The sequence below is a fragment of the Octopus bimaculoides genome, chromosome 1, assembly GCF_001194135.2.
Source record: "Octopus bimaculoides isolate UCB-OBI-ISO-001 chromosome 1, ASM119413v2, whole genome shotgun sequence".
In the NCBI taxonomy this organism is placed as follows: Eukaryota; Metazoa; Mollusca; class Cephalopoda; order Octopoda; family Octopodidae; genus Octopus; species Octopus bimaculoides.
Window position 1 is genome coordinate 152586703 of NC_068981.1, and position 20212 is coordinate 152606914.

General features: G+C 32.7%; 1 protein-coding gene across 5 annotated transcripts in view; it reads right to left on the reverse strand.

Moving 5' to 3' along the window:
- LOC106882380 (metal-response element-binding transcription factor 2) overlaps positions 1–20212 on the reverse strand; it is a 42421-nt gene that overhangs the window by 3591 nt on the left and 18618 nt on the right. For 4 of the 5 annotated variants that reach the window (XM_014933041.2, XM_014933039.2, XM_014933040.2 and 1 more), the window contains 11 exons: positions 19017–19109; positions 14329–14429; positions 13084–13114; positions 12506–12546; positions 11189–11265; positions 9663–9715; positions 8703–8814; positions 7244–7367; positions 5256–5323; positions 4427–4582; positions 2592–2756 (listed from right to left, as the gene is read on the reverse strand). In XM_014933041.2, the coding sequence (XP_014788527.1) occupies positions 2592–2756; positions 4427–4582; positions 5256–5323; positions 7244–7367; positions 8703–8814; positions 9663–9715; positions 11189–11265; positions 12506–12546; positions 13084–13114; positions 14329–14429; positions 19017–19109 (1021 nt within the window). The remainder of the gene's footprint in view (positions 1–2591; positions 2757–4426; positions 4583–5255; positions 5324–7243; positions 7368–8702; positions 8815–9662; positions 9716–11188; positions 11266–12505; positions 12547–13083; positions 13115–14328; positions 14430–19016; positions 19110–20212) is intronic. The other variant, XM_014933042.2, reaches the window with a different exon arrangement.

Sequence of the window (20212 nt, forward strand, 5' to 3'; positions counted from 1 at the left end):
GTTCGGTTATTTACATCCCCATAACTTAACACCCACAATTTAGTCATTTTATCTAAGCAAAGACGAATACAGTTGTACTCTTGGAAGATGTAGGGTCACTCGAGCATAAAAGATGAGCATTATTTGTAATTCAATTGTACAACAGTATAAGAGTTTGCTTTGAGATATACTTAGATTGTGATTTCTGCTATGTGGTGCATAAATTGTCAAGTAAATGAGAGGCATCTTTGCCTCCACTGATTCAGTTGCAAAGTGTTCAGTAAAGTTATTTGGTTACAGACCTCCTTTGAGTCTTTTTATTATCACTGGGTCACACAGTCCCCTGATGGTAACGTTGATTTCAAAGCCTTCCCAGATGAGTGACTGGTCATTCAAAGACATTTATAGGTTGTAAATTTATTCTGTCGTTACCTATTGGTATAGTGGTCATTTGCAAACTCCAGAGGTGACACTTTCATTTCTCCTCAGCTCTCACGTCACACAGTTATTAATGTTTATTTGAGTTGGGTCACGCCTTTCCAATTGCTATAGATCCGTAATTCACTTGTGTGGTGAGGAATCCTACATTGGGGAGTAGTAACGACTAGAGTAGCTAACAGCTTATTGTGATCATTTGACTTTTGGTTTCCTGTAGCTTTGCTCTCTTTTACAAACCCAGTGAGCATACATATATTTCCTATTTCAAAGAAATTTGAACAATACATACATATAAGACCCAAGTTAAAAAGATTCTCAACAATTCAACTTCTCTGGTTGACATTAAGACACCCACCCTCAATAGGGGCCTTAACTCCCACATTTTAGAGCTCCATTTATCAGGAGCAAAATCCTTTTAACAGGTTCCATAAGACTGGAATTTTGGAATCTGCGCATAAAGATCAGTAGTATGGGATACATGTGTCATGATTAGAATTTTTTTTAAGGTGTGTAAAGAGGGAAAGAACCCTCGTCTGCAATTTTGATGAAATTCGAATCATGGGTATTCCAGTTCATTAGAGAAAATATAACAGAAAAGTCTAATTCTTCAATTGCATGTAACACGGGCAACGCTGGGTATCTCTGCTAGTAATGCATAAAATAAAATACTGGCTGTTTGCATAATTTTATCTAGTTTATTTACTGTTACACATCGTTTTCTTTACTTTTTCCTTAACCCTTTTATTACCATATTTCTGTTGAAATAAGCAGCCTTTGCTTCAATTTTGAAAATAGTGAATTTATTAATATAACTTATTCATTATTAGGCTTATATTTGGGAACAAACTGTCATGCAATATTGATGAAAAGTTTAAATTTAGGTCATTTTAAAACAGGAAATTTCTATTATAGAAATAAGAGCAGTAAATATTTCTATTTATATGATAAAAACAAAGATCAAATGGATTATATCAGTTTGTTTTTCAGTTCTATTAAACTGAATACCTTCCATGTTTACACAATAAAATAAAAATATACAAATTGGAATCAGGGAATATTTTAGGACACTTTAGCAATATTAGAAATACTCATTTGATTAAGTTACACAGCAAATGAAACTGAGGATACAATATCAAGAAATTGGTGAGTAAATGTTTAAATAAATATTAAAACAATTTCCATTAAAATTTCTTGAGTCAGACATTAACCACTTAAACCCTGATCCTTAACACAATGTCATGCATTTCCAGTAGTAAGTATCAAATAAGTGTATGTGCAACTTGGACAGAATAAAGACCACAATGTATTTCTGTCAATCTGCTTGATCGATTCTTTACAGATATACATGTATGATGAACTTGTATACTATTTCTGATTCACAAGTTATTGGTCAAGTTGATTCTAATGTGACACTTGCCTTATGTGCCATGTAATGAAATCAAACTCAGAACCATGGAGGGGCAAACTAAACTTCCAAACCACACTGTCATGCTTACATTAACAAAAATTGTCACTGCCTCTCAATAAGATAACTTGTACAAGAAAAATGATTGCTGAATGGCTTATCCTTTCCTTATAAAATATTTTATTATTTTTTCTTCTTTGGTAGACAGAAACTGAAAAAAGACTCAGCATGGCTATAATTCAATGAAAGATATGTGTTAGGTGTGTCTCCTTGATTTGACATTGCATAATAGTTGTAAATGAGAGTCATTGTTATACAAGCAGTGTCCATTTATTTCCAATATTCTGCACAAACATGCCTGGCAAGAAGGAGATATTTCCTTGCTAGAGAACAGATGAGGGTTGGCAACATGAAGGACATCCTGCCATAAAAAACCTGTCTCAATAAACTCCATCCAACCAAGGCATTGAGGTTTACATGCTCAGTTGCCATGAAAACATCTACATTGACCAATAAAAGTACTTTTTGCAGTTATTAGTGACTTTTAGTATGTTATTTTAGTCATTAAAAAACAAATTTGGATGGTCATATTTTAAAAAAATGACACCAACTAACTCCAAAGACGAGTAAGAAGGTACTCTGTACAAGGTAATTGGAAATACTGAAAGAAAATGTCAATGAATTTATACGACATAGAAATGAATATTTTAGATGTCAGTATTAGAAATACAATAAAACATTAGCAAAGTTTATCAGTGAATGAATTTACCAGATGTCAGCTGGAAGTTCACTACTCTTCATCACAGCCCTTGAAGCTCTCTCAAAACTGTTCAGGCCAGTGGACCTAAGAGAGCTGTTATAAACAGGTGATTTATCTATCCTTATAGAGTCTGTAGAAGAACTGACGATGGAATTTTGAGACTTGGATGCATTCCTGAAGGTAAGTATGAAAAAAAAAAAAATGTTCATGAGCTTTCTTAAGTCACATATAAAAAAAGAGGCTGCCATTACATAATAATGAAGAAGACAAATAAAATTTCAATAGTGCTCAATCAATACAATTGGTGTTCTTAAAGACAGTGTTATTAACATCACCATCATTTTACATGTTTCCTGTACTAGCCCGAATGAGATAGGCCTCATAGTACATTTTTCTTAATGCACTGTTCTACAAAGAGAAACTACAATTCACACATACTGTATATAAATCACATAATGAACACTGATATATATGCATTTCAATGAATGTATTTACATATCTTGCTCTTTTGCTGGACTACATAAACAACTGTTTAGTATCACTATCTATAATAATCATCTTACCACTTGGATTGGGCAGGGTCTATTGGCAACACATGGAAAAAATGTAGAGATATAATTACAATGTATTTGTTGTCTTCTGTGTAACCACATTTTATTTTGTATAAAATGGTAGGAAGAAATTCAGTTGTAATCTGTTAAGTGACTTATTTTAGAAGCAACAAAATTGCCTGCAAGCTAGTCTGTGAAGAAGCTAAGACTGTCAAAACAGGGCTAATTTTAATGGGAGTTGGGAACCATTTGTAGCAAGCTTGGTGATCCTATAGATGCTAGCATGAATCACTAACATGAAAAGGTAAAGTGATATTTGTGATGTGTGAATGATAAGAACTCACACTCACATATTTGATTTTACAGTTTATTTAAATGATTATTGACACACCCACTTGTTAACCAGAGAATCAGTAGTGTTAGCAATTACTCCAGCTATTATGCTCATGTAGTGACAGGAAAAGTCACTGCTTACATTGTTATCAAAAACACAGGTATGCTGTCACAAAAACTGCTTTCTTTTCAATAAAAATTGTTTGGTGGTAGTGTTTTCTGGAACATAGATTTGAACATTTCTGTAATACTGGACTCATCCAGACAGTAGACTATTCTATGTGCAGAATATAAAGGAAAGAGTCAAGTTGCTTTTTCATTTCTACATAGATTAATCCATTGATCACATGTTTATCTGCTGCTTTTATGAGGTCACTACAGCTGTCAGAAATAGCAGCCAAAACAGCCTCTTTTTTAACACTTTGTTATCTTAAAAATGAACAGATTTCTTGGAAAATGTAACCTGCATCTCTCTCTCTCTCTGTATATATATAATATATATATATATATATTTATAGACAGTATAATCACAACTAGAATGCCTTTGATCATACATTTGCTCAATTAGGATTGACTTGGAATAAAACAACTGTTTATATTCAAAGTTACTGTTCTCTCAAAGACAGTTGCCTTTGCTGCAGCCTGAGGAGCCTACATATCTTTCTATTTCTTCCTTTTTCTTATGCCCTTGTTTTTGCAGCCCCTCCCTTCAGTAACCACAATATGTCGACCGGATACATTTTATTGCACCACCAGGATGGGAGGTAGATGCAGTGTAATTTAATAAACAATCAGACCAAGGATGAAATGTTTTATGAACTACTTCCAGTAAGCAGGAACAAAGAACCTTACTTAAAGAAAAAAGTTATTTTAATATCAAATATAGAATGTGACTCAGTTTAAACAAATAACATACATTAAATACTTTAAAAAATGTGGAAATATGTTTTTAAAACTCACATTTTTGTTTTTCGCCTTTTCATTTGTAGATTGTTCATCACATCATCAGTAATTTGGCCATTAATTGGAAAATCAATAGCTGGTGGAGTTGGAGGTAGACGTAGACGTAGTGCCCACAAACTTCGGCTTTTCTTTATTTCACGGCCACATTGAAATCTTTATAAAATAACCGATTTTGTGCATGAGAAAATCTAATGTTAACCTGGTTGCTGAGAACTACATAACACATAATCCTCAGAAATTTCTTCTAAAATAATATTTCAAACATTAAAAATTTTCTGTAACTAAATTCATGTTTAAAAAGATATGAATCAAATGTCTGTTTTGGTAAAAAGTTCTCAAAAATTAATAAACAAAAAAGGATTAACTTTTTATGATATAAAGAGTCATTAGAATGATTATTTTTCTGTTTTACACAAAATTTTTCCTGTCTGGATAGGTGACAGTACTTTGTTAGAGTAAATGCTTTTAATACTGGATATCCTTTTAGCTACTAATCAATCAACAACCAAGTAGGGTTGGAAGTGCTTGTAGAGATATGTAACCTTGCCCAAAGCAACAACACAATGGCTGCCATATGTGGCCACTAGTCCAGAACAATAATCTTAATGATTGCAACTCATCAAATTAAATACTTTATAAATTGAAAAAAAAAAAAAAAAAAAGAGAACAGAGAAAAGAATGGGTAGAATGTATGTTACAAAATTGATAATTTCTCAAATCAGAGACTGGCCAAAGTTAAGATTATTGAAATTGCAAAATTATGAAAAACAATTTTTAAAATTTCATACCATGTTTATCATAAAGAGGAAACAAAAATTTGATTAACCTTTTCTTATGACTCCTTAAAGTTTCCAGCATTTTTTCTTTCTCTTCACTTCGTAGATGTGTTCCCAGCTAACACAGAAAGAAAATGTGTTTAGTTTACACATATACGGAATAACACGTGTATATACATCATCATTTAGTGTCTGCTTTCCATGCTAAGCTGGAAAGCTGTACCAGGTTGCAATCTGATTTGGCATGGTTTCTACAGCTGGATGCTCTTCCTAGTGCCATTATAACAATTTCCTTTCAATTAAATGTTTCCCCAAATTTGCAATAAACATTTGATGTACTATAGTGTAGAAAAGCTGATCAAGACATATACAAACTGGGAAGCAATTTTGAAGAATTAACTATGTTTTTATCAGTAATGTTGTGACTCAACTCAAAGCAAACAGTACAATAACACCAAATACAAAAAAAAAGAAGCCATCGACTTATTATCACTATCATCAATATACATCTGGTTTTCCATGCCAGTATGGTCTGAACACATTTTCTGACTAGATGCTTATCCTTATAGTCACCTCTATGACATGGAGGGACACTAGTCTTCTCTCAAGTACTGAAACATAAACCTGTGACTATCGTAATTGTGAATCAGTCTCAAAGTGTAGAGGAAAAGATTACATATTTGAGAAGTACAATTCCCGATAACCAACAGCCTAGACACAGTGGTGGATTGCTTCATACAACCAGCTGTGGTTGCTTTTGGAAAGCGCAATGATTGACTGTAGAAACTGTGGCATAAAACTGTCAGCAAAATGCAGCTCACTGATCAGTAGTACTATACTGTGTAGTATCTACAGAGATCTACATACTGCATTGTTAGCATATAAAAAAGTTGATGAGCTGTCAGTTGCATAACTATTATCTTATAAAGAACATCTGTTGAGATCAAATCTCCAACCAGGAGATTTTGTATTGAGAAAATATGCCTTGCGTAGAGTCTATCCTGCTGGAATCACAGGTGGGAAATATTTATCTGTGAGGAGGACCCCAGGGTTGTGTTCTGTTGAAAGTTGAAATGTAGAAGCTATTGACAAAGACACTTGAAACGAAATTCTGTTATAAGATTCTATCAAGTGACCTCTAAATGAAATGGGTTGCCTGATTATAACTGCATGAGAGAAGATAGCAAATGACAGCAAACAATGGCTGAAGACAATAAAAGAGTAAATGTTAGTCACACTAGATGAAACAAAGCAAAGGGAGAAAAAGCTACAGCTAGATTCACACTACACCAGGTCTACCAACAGTACTTTTCAATAATAGCTGCAGGTGGGGTTGCACAAACATTTTTTATCTACAATCCCATGAAAGCATAGGTGAGAAAGTTTCTTCAAGTTTTGAGAGAGAGAAAAGAAAAACAAAAATTCCCTCCTGCTACCATGTCATACACATGAATGACAATCAAGAACACACACATGTACATACTGGCATGGCTATGTGACTCAGAAGTTCATTTTGCATCTGTATGGTTTTGAATTTGATCCCACTGTGGTACTTTGGGCCAACGTCTTTTACTATAGTATTAGGCTGACTAATATTTATGAATGAAATTCAATAGATGGAAACTATATGACTGCCTGTTGCATAGATATACATATGTGCCTGTCTCCATATGTTTTCACTTTGACACAGTTTTCACAGTAGTGGTGTTTGCTATCTCACAGCACAATTGTTCAACATACTAAAACTATTGGTATAATATAAGATACCTGGAAATAAAGACTCACACACACACATATGTAAACATGATAAAACCATAACCTTTTCAAATCACACTCTAATATCATAAAAAGAAAGGACACATTAGATTATGTAATTTTAGAATTACCATGTTTCACATAAAAAAAAAAAATCAATAAAAATGACTAGATGGCCACAGCTGGAACACTTTCCATCATAAGTCTGTTTAATAAGAGTTTACCATAGGATATCACTATCCACTATATAAAACTGAACAATTTAAGAAAAAGTCTTTCATACCGAGTCCAGTTGCAGGTTCTGCCAATTCATATAGACCCAAGGCATTATTACTTTATCTAAATCATAGTATTTTTTCTGGTGAACAATATACAAATTGAACAAGGCCAACTGAGCAACATCAATCCTACAATTGAAAAGGAAAAGAAATAATAGAATTTGCACAAACAAAATAATGAATAATAACATATTGTTTAAAATTTCTACAAGTTCATCTTAAGATATTTAAAAAAAAAATCTTATCCTTTCTAATCTCTAATATCATCATCATTTAATATCCACTTTCCATGCTGGTATGAGTTGGTCTAGGCTTACAGCACCTAGTTTTCTCAAGTGTTCACTCATCTAAGTACTAACTAGACTTGACATTGCTCAACTGCAGTGATCAGACAAGAGCCAGTGCTTTCAGTGTGATATTGCGTGTGGTAAAAAAAGAGAGACATTAAAAATAAATGACTTAATGTACTTTCATTATTTGTTAGTATTAAATATTTTCTTTTAAAATTATTTTACATCACAGTTCCATGATAAACTCAGATTGGATGGTCAGAAAATTCAAACATTTGGATGAAATTACGAGTAGCTAATACTTCTTCAGTTAACATTCACTGAAGTGGGTTCCAACCAGGAACTTAATATCAAGTCATTATTTAGGAATAGAAGAAATATCATCCCAACTTGGTAGTTATGCAAATATATAAGTCTTACACTGTAAGCCTTGTCAAACATAGTTTATTATTATTATTATTAAAGCTTTTTAAAAATCACACAATATTTTCTTAGGTATTATTAATTAATCAGATTTTCTCCTTAATACATTAAGCATGACGACACTAACTTGACTTATTTATGCATGAACTGAACAAGACTGTTGTTCATTTTGTTAGATAAAGGAAAGTATAATATACTTTAATAAAAACAGCGTGGTATGGGAGCATCACTTGATTTATCTTGAATGCAGTGATCTACATGATCCCATTCTGAAGAATTATAAAGTAGCTTACTAGCTAATAATATAGTCTTTAAACATTCAGTTAATATTTGCATTAAAAAGACAAAAAAAAACTCACTATTAAATATGCAATGATTTTAAGTATTTCAAATGTAATACTTGTAAATAGTTTAAATCAGTGCTTCTCAAACTATCTGCAGTTTTTTTTTTTTACCAATGTGCCAGGGACCAGTAATATTTCTTGTAATATTAATTTACACAGTATATATAATGAGTATAATAAAAGTTGAAAATTGTTTTTTTTATCTTATATTTATTTTGTAAACAAATAATACAATATTACATATGCATTTTATAATGTTTCCTTTTTTTCAGGAAACTCGCGGACCACTTAAATGAATCACAGGAAAACAAAGTGAAAGAAAACTATATTGTTTAATTTTAATACAAACCTTAAATTAAGAAATGTTAAAATTAAACATAATTTACCTCACCGGGCCATTTACTAACCATTTTAATGGAATACGTTTCAGATATTCTGGTCCAGAATTGCAGAAGGAGCACACAAACATATAGAATCTATCACCATACAACAAAGGCTGATCGAGACACTGGATACAAGCTAGAAACAAATCATAAGAAATTAATAATGCTTTAACAGTTCCTTTAAAGTTTTAAATACTGCATAAAATTTATTAGACACAATAAACAACTGAAAGTGGGAAATTATTTTCAACTTAATTCTGAGATTCAATTATTAGTTTTAATTATTTAAAAGGAATTACTGGAGGTACAAATTTTGAAATTTGGTTTAGAATTTTATAATAGAATACAGTAATATGCCTATGAATAGAAATACAACAAAATTAGGACAAAGCATAAAATGCTACGGCTTAAAAAATATTTTCAATGGTTGTACTTTAAAAGTGAACCTAATTTTGGTAGTGAAATCAGGACGAAGCAGGAGTGAAGTCAAGTTGAAGTAGTAAAGATTTATTAGAATTCATTAGCACAGGATGTTATGTGGAGTGAGTAAAAAAACATGAATAATAAAAGAACTTCTGGATAATTTATATTAAAAGTTGACCATAATGAATTGCAGACTAGCAAAAAAAAAAAAAAAAAAAAAAAAAATTTATGTAGTCATTCTTCAAAATCAACATTGAAAAGACTAATTCTCCTCAACTGAAGTTGAACTAATCATCTGTGCCATTGTATTTGCTTAATTGACCTTGCAAAACAATTAAACATAATTTAAAGTTTTGTGCGACCATATAGAAGTTCCCTCAATTTACTTTTGTTGAAGATCATGAAGATGATGAATTAATAAGTGGAAGTCTAAATTTTAATTTACTCAATCCACTACAAACTAAAATAAAATTATTTAAAAAACTTCAAAACCTATTTGCCTAAAATTCTTTAGCAATAAACAGACTATAATTGAAATGCATTCTATATCTTAAGACTTACCTTCATGAAACCACATTCGGCAGCGACAACACTGAAGCATCTTAATATACCAACTACAATTACAGAAGTGAAGAAAATTCAGAAACAACAAGATAATACTAAACATGTTTTGGCACTAATGTTTTACAAAACACTTAAGAAGTTAAATAGCTAATCTTCTTCAGATTCATTTCAAACCAAAAACAGTGTTTCTATTAGTGTATGGCAAGTGAATGGGTGATGAAAGTTGACTTGAGAAAGAAGCAGTTGAAATTTCCATCACTTTTAGCTCAGTCCTCATTGAGACTAGACATCATTTTAGTCTCTGAAGCAACAGGACAGCTCATCTTGTTATATTAACTGTACTCTGGATAGAGGATGCACAAAGAGGAATGAGAGCCAAGTACCCAGGATGGGTAGTCAATGATATGCAGGTTGTTTCTTGAGTTAAGGCCTATGAAACTCTGGGCACTACAGGAATGAGTAGAAGGTGAACTATCAAGAATAACACGGAGGTTGCTGAGAAAGTAACCTCTACACACCCACACTCTTCTGTCCCAGTCACTTCTACTCACTTCATACTCTGAGGGCTCACCCCAACATTTCATCACCACTACTTTTATCTTTTACCAGCTCCACCTGATCACTTTCTCTTCTAAAATGTGAGCAGCTATGTAGCTCCTCTATAACAAGAAACCTGTTCTACTCTGGCTCCTTTTCTCATACTTTAACCCCTCTTAGCATTAAGTCAATACTTTAGGGTTCATAGTCTTGCAAGCTGCATGGTGACTTCCCTTAACATGGTGGCATGAAAAAAAGCACTGCTGGCATCAGGAAGAGCATGGTGCAGACCTTGGATCCATTGAATCTTGTCAAACTGTCCAACTCATGCCAGCATAGAATACAGATGTTAAATGATGATGGTGATTATGCTCTGTAAAGTGTAAGGTTGAGAGACGCCTTGAGTATTGTTGAGGACATTGCACTTTCCTGGTGCTGATGCTATTGTAAAATGGTTGACATTAGGAACCACTTTACAGTGGTCAAAATAGGAAGGACATCCAACCATAGAAACAAAACCAAAATGAATCTCACAAGCAAAATAGCCCTCCAAATTGTTGAGGTGAGCATCATCCCCCGAATGAGCTGACTCCAACTATGTTAACCTGTTCCATCCATGTCAGCATGGAAAGTGATGATGATGACATATATTCTTTTTTATGTATAGTTATATATGAAAACAATCAAACATTAGTTGAAGGATCACTCAATACATTTAACTAAAGTATCACATTTATTTCATTTCTATAAGGGAAAGTTAACAATGACTGAAGTTTTCGCTAAGTTGCCTTTTTCAGATTGTAAATTTTTTTTTAGTTTCCCAAGCCTTTTATAAATTTTTCAAACAAGATGACCAAAAAATACATTTAAAAAATATCTAATAATTCAGAAGTATCAAAGCAGTAACATATTGTTAACCACTCCCACTAAAAGAGAAATAAAATATTTACAAATTTCACTACCAAAATGAAATGAAAATTACTCACATGCCTGGGCCACCACAATAGCAATAACTCTGCTCAAGATTGGTTTTATGCTGAGCATCCCATGTTAACTCATTCAGCTGAAGGGCAACATAGGAAAAGAAAATGTAATTAGTATGACAGCTAAGTGAAAAACAAAATCTATTGGCAGGTAATAAGCCCAAAAGAAACAATAATCAGAAAATATTGTGAACTTCTGAATGGAAGCACAAACAAATTATAAACATGAAGTCATATAGATTAAGTTAAATGGTACAAATCACAACACATTTTCAACTTCTGGGCAGTAATTTTTGATGCTTTTCAATTTTTAGCATAGTTGTTAGCACAGATTGAATCCTGCCCAGTAACTTTGGAAAGACTCTAAAAACTTGATTTACGATTTTATTGTGAGGAACTGCAAAACCAATTAGCAAAGTTTACAATAGAAACAATTGAAAGATATGGCAGCAGTTTGTTGATTTCTCAAACAAAATGCTGCAAACTTAGGTTGTAGACTTAATCTATCTGCTAACATAACATCACCACCAAATCCTTGCATGCCTTTATCAGAGTTCACTATGTTGCATCTCAGACCAGGCTTATGATCTGAGGACAGCTTCTATATGGTTGTGCTAATCTCAAGTAGCAAACCCACGAATCATGGTTTTTTTTCTCCTTGTCCTTCATCTATCTTGGAGGTCATACATGGGTGCCTACTCTTCCTTTCAGAGTAAACAAGATAAAAAAAATTTTAAAAAAACTGTCACATCACTCCATTAATGCAATATCACAAACCTGTCAGTAGTTGTTGCTGCAGATTGACATAAAAATTAAGCAATGTCTTTTAGATTGTTCCTTTCCATAACTTGCCATGGGGCAGAATCCATGAATCCATTCTATATTGATAATAGCTGGACACTCAACAAGGTTCTAAGCAGAAATGAAAAACTTAACTTGCTCGAAGAACTGACAACTGACAAGAATAACAGTATTAGCTGGTTTACAGATAAATATTTCGGTTTCCTGGGTATTGATTCTCAATATGCTGATCTTTCTGTTAGTAAATTGATTATCTGCCATAAAGTTGTACTTACTTTGTTTTAGCAGCTAACAATGGTTGATTGCTGCCTTGTTAATCTGAGCATGAGATAGAGGGTCTAACTATCTCATACATTTTTAAAATAATAACCTGTGATGTTTTCCTTGCCCCAAATGTCATTGAAAAGCTTTAATTACAAGAAGATTACTAGATAAAATAAATAGGACCTTTCAATTCAATTATGCATATTTTTCTATATTTTAATTATAATTAAAAGAAATGAAAAGAGAACAACTTACATTATAAGGTAGAGATTGTTTCATCATTTGCAGAGCCTGTGCTGAAAGTGAAAAAAGAAAACAAAATGCAATGGAATAATAGAGCCAACTTAAAAATTATATCAGCATTTAATTTTTAATGGAAACAAAGTTATCTATAAAAACACCATAAATGTTTTATTAATTAAAATTAAAGATTTCTATACAAAAAAAAAATGTTTAAATGCATATTTTCACACAGTTTAAAATAAATTCTCATATGGTCAGTTATATAGTAAAGAATAGTAGAAATGTTTATGTAAAAATATTTTCTAGAAAGAAAAAAGTTCCTGTAGGAAAATGGAGAAATGGAACTGACAAGAACATTGACAATAGTTAAAAAACAAAAATGGTAGTACTTTAACTAATATCAAACTTTTAAAATAAAAATTTATCAATCTTTCACCTTATGTATTAGCAGCAAACTAATACAAGCAAGAAACAATTTAAATGTTTCAAATAACAAGAAACATCTTAGAAAATATAAAAAAAACAAAACAAAACAAGAAACAATATCAGATATTTGGAAGGTTTCAGAAGTTTACAAAGCACTCACTCACCGTTAGGTCCACTCTTTAAAGCACCTCCACGCTGAAAAGATTTGGGGGCGAAATTTAAAGTAAGAGTTTATACTGAAGAAAATGTTCTGTGTGGAAGGTACAGAAGAGAGAATTAACTTCTATGTTAACTATTTACAAAATACACCATTCACAAATATCTGAAATCAATACAGCTAACCACCCACTGATAAGTATCTAAAAATTAGGTGAAGCAAATGACAGTTCATCACACTAACACTAAGACGAAGGAATAACTGGTTAATTAACTGTCACCAGTATGTAACAGATCTTTATCAAATAGCAGTTTGGCAAGAAAAGACATTACTATTTGAAGATCACTTAATTTAAAATCATGAAAACCCTTTTTAAGGAAGTGGGGAGAAAGAGATAGAAAGAGAAAGGGTGAGAAAGTGAATTACCATTCGAATCTCTAAAAAGATATTTATCTAATCTGTTAAATTAGGGAAAGGATAATATTAAAAAATAATCTCACCTAGCCTGCTTCATTGACTCTTAGAAATGATATCCTTATGAAAATTTATATAATCTACTAACTAGCAAATTTGGATCAATAAATTTGAGGAATCTCAAATTTAATTTCAAGTGTTTTCTCTACAAGTTAAAAAACACAAACACTAAGAAAAATTGTGATGACAAAATATTTTCTGAACATAATTTAGCAACAGTGTTTAGAAAATGCAGGTATTGTCACAAAGTATATTCTGCAATTGATTGGAATTATCTGTTTAGAAAATGGCCAGCCAAATACATGCCCTTTATGCTGTATTGAATGAGCTGTATGATTTTTTCAGTAACTCTTCTTAAGCTATAAGTGAGAGTATGAGGTGTTGTGATGCAAATATTTTTGCTAAGTACCGAGATGGAAATATTCCTTCTCTAAAACTACTGACAGAAATAAATAAAATCATGGCATGTATCAAAAAGCCTACACATTAGCCACTCTGATATCTTTATAAATTTCAGATATAATCAGTCACACAATCACATTCACACAAATATTTTCAAGACTTAAGAATACGTAATTAGTACACAATGAACCTAAGTAATTATAAAACAGTATTTATAAAAAGTTATAAATATATATGCATACACATTCATACACACATACATACACAGACAAAATATATGTTTATATATGACAGTGTCAAAAACAAATTATATACCAGTGTGTACAGTAATGATATATTAGTTCAGTGCAATTAACTTATTAAATAAGGCACTCACTTTTACTGTTGTAGCAAAGACACACAAACGGCAAAGCCATTCCACTTCAGGATTTAAGACCTGAGTATCAATGGCAGGGTTGTGGCAAAGTTGATGGTACCCTGAAGAGATCGAAAAAGAAACACAGCAATGTTATCCCAACACAAATTGAATATCTGAAGATATTTATTTTGGTTAAAGGGAATTTGCCGGCACTGTTGTTGTGAATGAGCAAGAATAATTAGGAGCAGGTAAGCTTGGAGTTTATTTAAATTGCATTTTATTATTAAAATATTTTCAATTTTGCAGTAGTTTAAATGTATAACAATCCAAGATAATTTCAAAATTAATTAGTTTCATTTTAATTTAAGTAAATAATTTGAATCTTTATCAAAAGAACTGATAATAATCCAAACAGATCAATTGTGTTAGTTTCAATTAATATAATCAAGAAATGACTTGAAAAGAAATTGCTAATTTTCTTTCTTTTTTTATAAAAAAATAATGTTAACAGGCCCTCAGGGTCTGGTAAGATTAATATCCAGTTAGTATTAAGCCTGAACAGCTCCAAGTACACAACTGCAGGTAAAATGTGAACAGGAAGAAAATTCCAAAGAATCACTTTCTAAAGAAGGATTTGGCATAGTGGTTAATGCAGGGTCTGAGAAAACACAAATTAGGTGATGAGAAGAGAAGTTTATGCGTCAAGTAGAGGTGATAAGCAGCTGTTATCTAGCTCTGAGAAGCGGATGCCGGTAAAAAATGTAGCTCACTATACTTCTGGTAGAAGTACAATTGGCTAGATATTGGAAACCTAAATAGGTAACAACTGTGTTGCTTCAGATGTGCAAGTAATACTCTACTGTGGGACTCAGTTGAGCTTTGAAGAGAGCAGGCTCACTAGTTGTTCATGACTGAAATATTTACATGGGTGCAATTTTTGTTATGTTATGAATGGTGTGAGAGCCAAAAGCATGGAGGACCAGTAATTATGGGGCCTGGTATATGTAGTGACTTTGAAGGTTTCAGTTGCATGCTGTCAAAGAGTGACGATGAAGAGGAGGTTTCCTTGGTATATGTAGTGAGACTGTGTCTTTGTACTGTTGAGGTCTTTGTTCATAAAGAATAGATTTGATGTGTGAAGTCTACTGCCTGTAGATAATGTGTCCAAAAGGTTACGGAGGAATGAAGAATGGTATAATCTAGATAGGCATAGTGTTGTTAGAAGTAACAGTAACTTGTTAATACATAAGAAGAGTATAGGCAACATAATCAGCAATCTGACAGGAAGCTTCTGACCCAAGAGTCGTATGAAACTCATAGGTGATCAGTTTAGCAAAAAGAGTTTCATGACAGACATGCTCAAATGTTTTACTTATTTCAAGTGCAAAGATATTGTTGTTTTCACCAAATGTCTCAGAGATAAAGTATCATTATGTACTGACATAAAGGAGCAAATTTCCAACAACATGGCTGTATGGAAATCATACTGGTGGTAGTTGAGGAGGGAGAGATACTTAAAGTCATATAGAAGGTGATTGTTAAAAATTTCCATTACTTGGAAAGGAGTGTGATATATTGGGAGTTGGAAAGGTAAGAAAAATTGCTTTTCTTCCAGAAGTGACACAATAAACATATTTCCAAATATTGGAATAGTTCCTTGTAGAGAGAGACTGGAAAGGACATTGTCAAGGTTGGTGGCCTTGTAGTAGTGAGAATGATGGAATAGAGAAGGAAAGTTTTATGAGAGTTTTGTAGAGCAGGTGCAATGTGAATGCTACATACAAATTGGGCAGCAAATATACAAGTTTTTGCCACAGCAGCATTGTAACAAGTCATCAAAGCTGGCAAGTGGGTAGGATTTAACAAAGTTGGCAGTTTTGGATTTTTCTCTTTCTAGGTATTGTAGACAGTATCTTTAAACTATATTGCTTCAACATAGCTATGTATGAACCATGTGAGGGTCATGATCTTTAATGAGAGATGTGAAGGGACATGATTAAGGGAATAGTTCAAACCACCAGCTTAGCTGTCTTAGATAGGTAAGGTACAAAAACATTTCTTAGCTTAAAAAGCGGCAGAGCTCTGACTAGTTACTTGATTTGACATACTATATGGGCATAAAGTGGAAACATTACATAGTATGTGGATGTGTGGTGGGTAGCCATGATCAGGTAGTCATAGGATTGTCTGATAGGTGTGAAGAAGGTTGTAAAAATGAGAAAGAAAGGAAAGATGTATAGAGTGTCTGTTAGTAATATATAAGGGTTCAGCATGGTAAAAGATCTTTGCATCACAAGCATCAGTGTAAGAGATGTATTAGAGCAAAAGAGAATTGGGAATATTGAAGACAAGGAATGATGACTTCAGAGAGCAGTGAAGTGAAATAGATATATTAAATGTTACATGAGAAATAATTGAACACTTAAAGGTAGCTGGAGGAGTTGGCAGAGTCACTGATGAATTGAGAGGAGGGAATAAGGGAGACTTTGAAGTGAAGAAACTCAAAGTCATCCTACTGCTATCCTGAAGAGAATATGTTATGGGCAGGCACCACCTTTCAAGTGAAATCTGAATATAGTGTGGCCTTTGACAGCAGAGGTGGATTTTAGATAAAGGCGGAGTGTTTTGTCTTGGAAACAAGATGGATCTGTGGTTTGTGTTAGAAGAGGCAATGGGCTGTATTTTGGTTTGACTAGAAAATGGAAAATAGCATTAACCCTGTCTCCTCTTAAATAAAATTAATCACTGAATAATTCTTAAACTTTTACATTTCAATTACCAAATTGTTCTATTGGGACCTTGTACTGACTTATACAGATATCTTGGACAAGTTTACTGCAATTATTTTAAAGTTCTTTTTGCAACTTTTAAATTTTTCTTGTCTGTCATGGAGTAACAAAATTGAGGAATAATTCATCATGCACTGCCTTCAGTGGGGACTGTTTAAGGTTTCAAAACCAAAGCTCTCCTTCTACAAGGACCTCTTTAAATTGCCTTCATAATCTATTCATCTAAACATAACTACTCAAGAGACAAAAGCAAAGTGAAATTCTATTCATTTGCTATATCCTCAAATTAATGTTGTATCTTACTCCTAGTCAAATACTTCCATGTCCTGACAAACTATGTAACCCTAACCCTAACTGAATAAACTTTGCTATGACCGCTATGATTAGTTTCATACACATTCTTGAAGCACTACAACTTAGCATTCATGTACCAATTTTCGACAACATCATCATCTTAAATACACAGTTTACACACCTATTTCACTAACAGGACAATCACTTTTCCATGAATAAATTCTCTTGATTTAGTCAATCAAACTATTTCTGATTTTAGATTTATTTGAAATAAGAATAAAATTCAAATATCTCCATTAATAACAGAGGGTTTAAAACTTAGTATGAAATTTGGAAAGCTTAGCAGAAAGCTAAAAAAACTGACAACACTACAAATGTTTGATGAATTATTTTATAGTTGTAAGTATAATCCTGGATTTAGTATTATCAATACTACTACACAAAGATGCATGGTTTAATGGTTATGGTGTTGGGTTCACAATCATAAGTTATGAATTTGATTCCTAGAACAGACAGTGTATTATGTCCTTGGGCAAGGCACACCATTTCATGTTGTTTCAATCAACTCAGCTGAAAATGAGTACAAGCCAGCTGTTCATACAGGCCTGTCTCCCTCCAGCTGTCACAAGATACAAGCTGCCAAATGATACTCACTTGCACGATAGCTAAACTTTAGCACTATAATTAACATTCAATGATTATCTCTGATCGTGGTTCAATACTTCCATGCTATAACCCATCATAAGGTGTAAATACACTCTCAAGTAGACCACTTCTCCTGTAACACCAGTCACATATTCCAGTTTCAATAATACGACATCTGAATAAAAACAAATCTTCACCTGCCAAAATCATTTCCATCTCTTCTAGTAGTGATGGCCTATGCTTGATCAATTGCTGACTTTATATGACCTTCACTTAAGCCTATTTCACAAACCTACCTTTCAGACTATCATGTAATAGTTACACATGTAAGACACACTGAATAATTTATCTGACTCTTCAGTAATTCCTTTCATTTTTTTCCTATCAAACTCATCATTGCATAAGGTTACCAAATTATTTCTACCCTGCAGTCTATTTTGGTCTAACCCTTTTTAGCATTCAAATTGGCCATATCCAGCCTAAATATTCTACTTTTATGTTCAAATCAGCTAGATGCAGCCTACCATACCTACCCTACAATGTCCTTCTAAAAATAAGCAATCATATCATGAAAATCTCAAAGCTACAAGATAATGCATGGTTAATTCAAAACAATGTGAATAAGCATTACATTTGACAGAATAATCTGAATGCTAAAGAGCTAAAAATGCATATGGACACTTCATCAGGAAAATTTAAGTCTAACCACAAGAACTCCTCCATCAGCAACTACTTTTATGAACAGATTCCTAATACCCAGACTGATACCAAAGAAAATGAAATGAGTGAAATTATATGTAGAAAATAAGAGGGAGCATGGTTGTGAGTGGACAACGGTTGGTGGACAAAATGCGCTTTATTGGTTTCACTAGATTTAAAGATTTAATTACATGAAGTGCATTACAGTCAATTAGTTTTGCCTTCCATTAAAAAGATTAGAATGAATCTATAAAACTGTTAATTCTCAAAAATTCTTACCTAATCCACAATTATCACAGAGAACTATTTCATCTGGAGCATCTGAAGATTCACCTAGACATGAACAACACATTATTTCTCCTTCTTTAGCTCCTAAAATTAATGAACAGAAAGAATAATTTTAACAAGACATTCAGTTTCTTAGATTGGCAAATATTTCAGTAAAAGTTGGATGGTATTAAAAATACAGATATTTGTCTTAATTATTTAGAATAGGCTCCTCCATAACTTGTTCATTTGTATGTATATACACACACATACACTTGAACATGAAATGTTAATTGTACCAATTCTTTTGAATAAGTAGACAAAGGGAAAAAATAAAGCATTTTAGTAAAGCTTATATGACCATGATTTAGTTAAGATTTTTCATTGGCCTTTATGGTGCAATTAGACTTTTTTTTTATAAATGCTCATTTTTTTTCTTCATAGATTTTATTTATTTTCTAAAACAAAATCCATTAATAATAATAATCCTTTCTACTATAGGCATGAGGCCTGAAATTTTGGTGAAGAGGACTAGTTGATTACATCGACCCCAGTGTTTCACTGGTACTCAATTTATTGACCTCTGAAAGGATGAAAAGCAAAGTCGACCTTTGTGGAATTTGAACTCAGAATGTAGCGATGGGTGAAATACCAGTCCTGACTTCATCAATACCACTACTATGAACATTTCAAAATATATCCTCTCATTTGATTGTATTTTCTTTCTGACTCATTTCAAATCTAATCATTATTCACTATTATGTTGAATAACTGAATATTCCTATACCATTAGTATAATTATTTAAATAACTACTATCTTAAACTTTCAATAAACATCAATAAAACTGCCTACTGAAAACAACTCCACTTCATTACTTTCTTTGTTATTAAAGTGAAGAATAGACATGCCATAGATCAAAGATATACCACAGTAACACCCTTAATCAGCTGAATCTGCAATCCAACTTTATAGAAGCTATTTATTTCTGTGATAAGACATTTTCGAAAACCATGTAAGCCACATTTTCTCTCTCATCACTTTGACACCTTGGTCTATAAGGTCATGAGTTCAATTCCTGATAGCATGTTGTGTCCTTAGGCACAGGAGTGGCTGTGTGGTAAGTAGCTTGCTTACCAACCACATGGTTCCGGGTTCATTCCCACTGTGTGGCACCTTAGGCAAGTGTCTCCTACTATAGCCTCGGGCC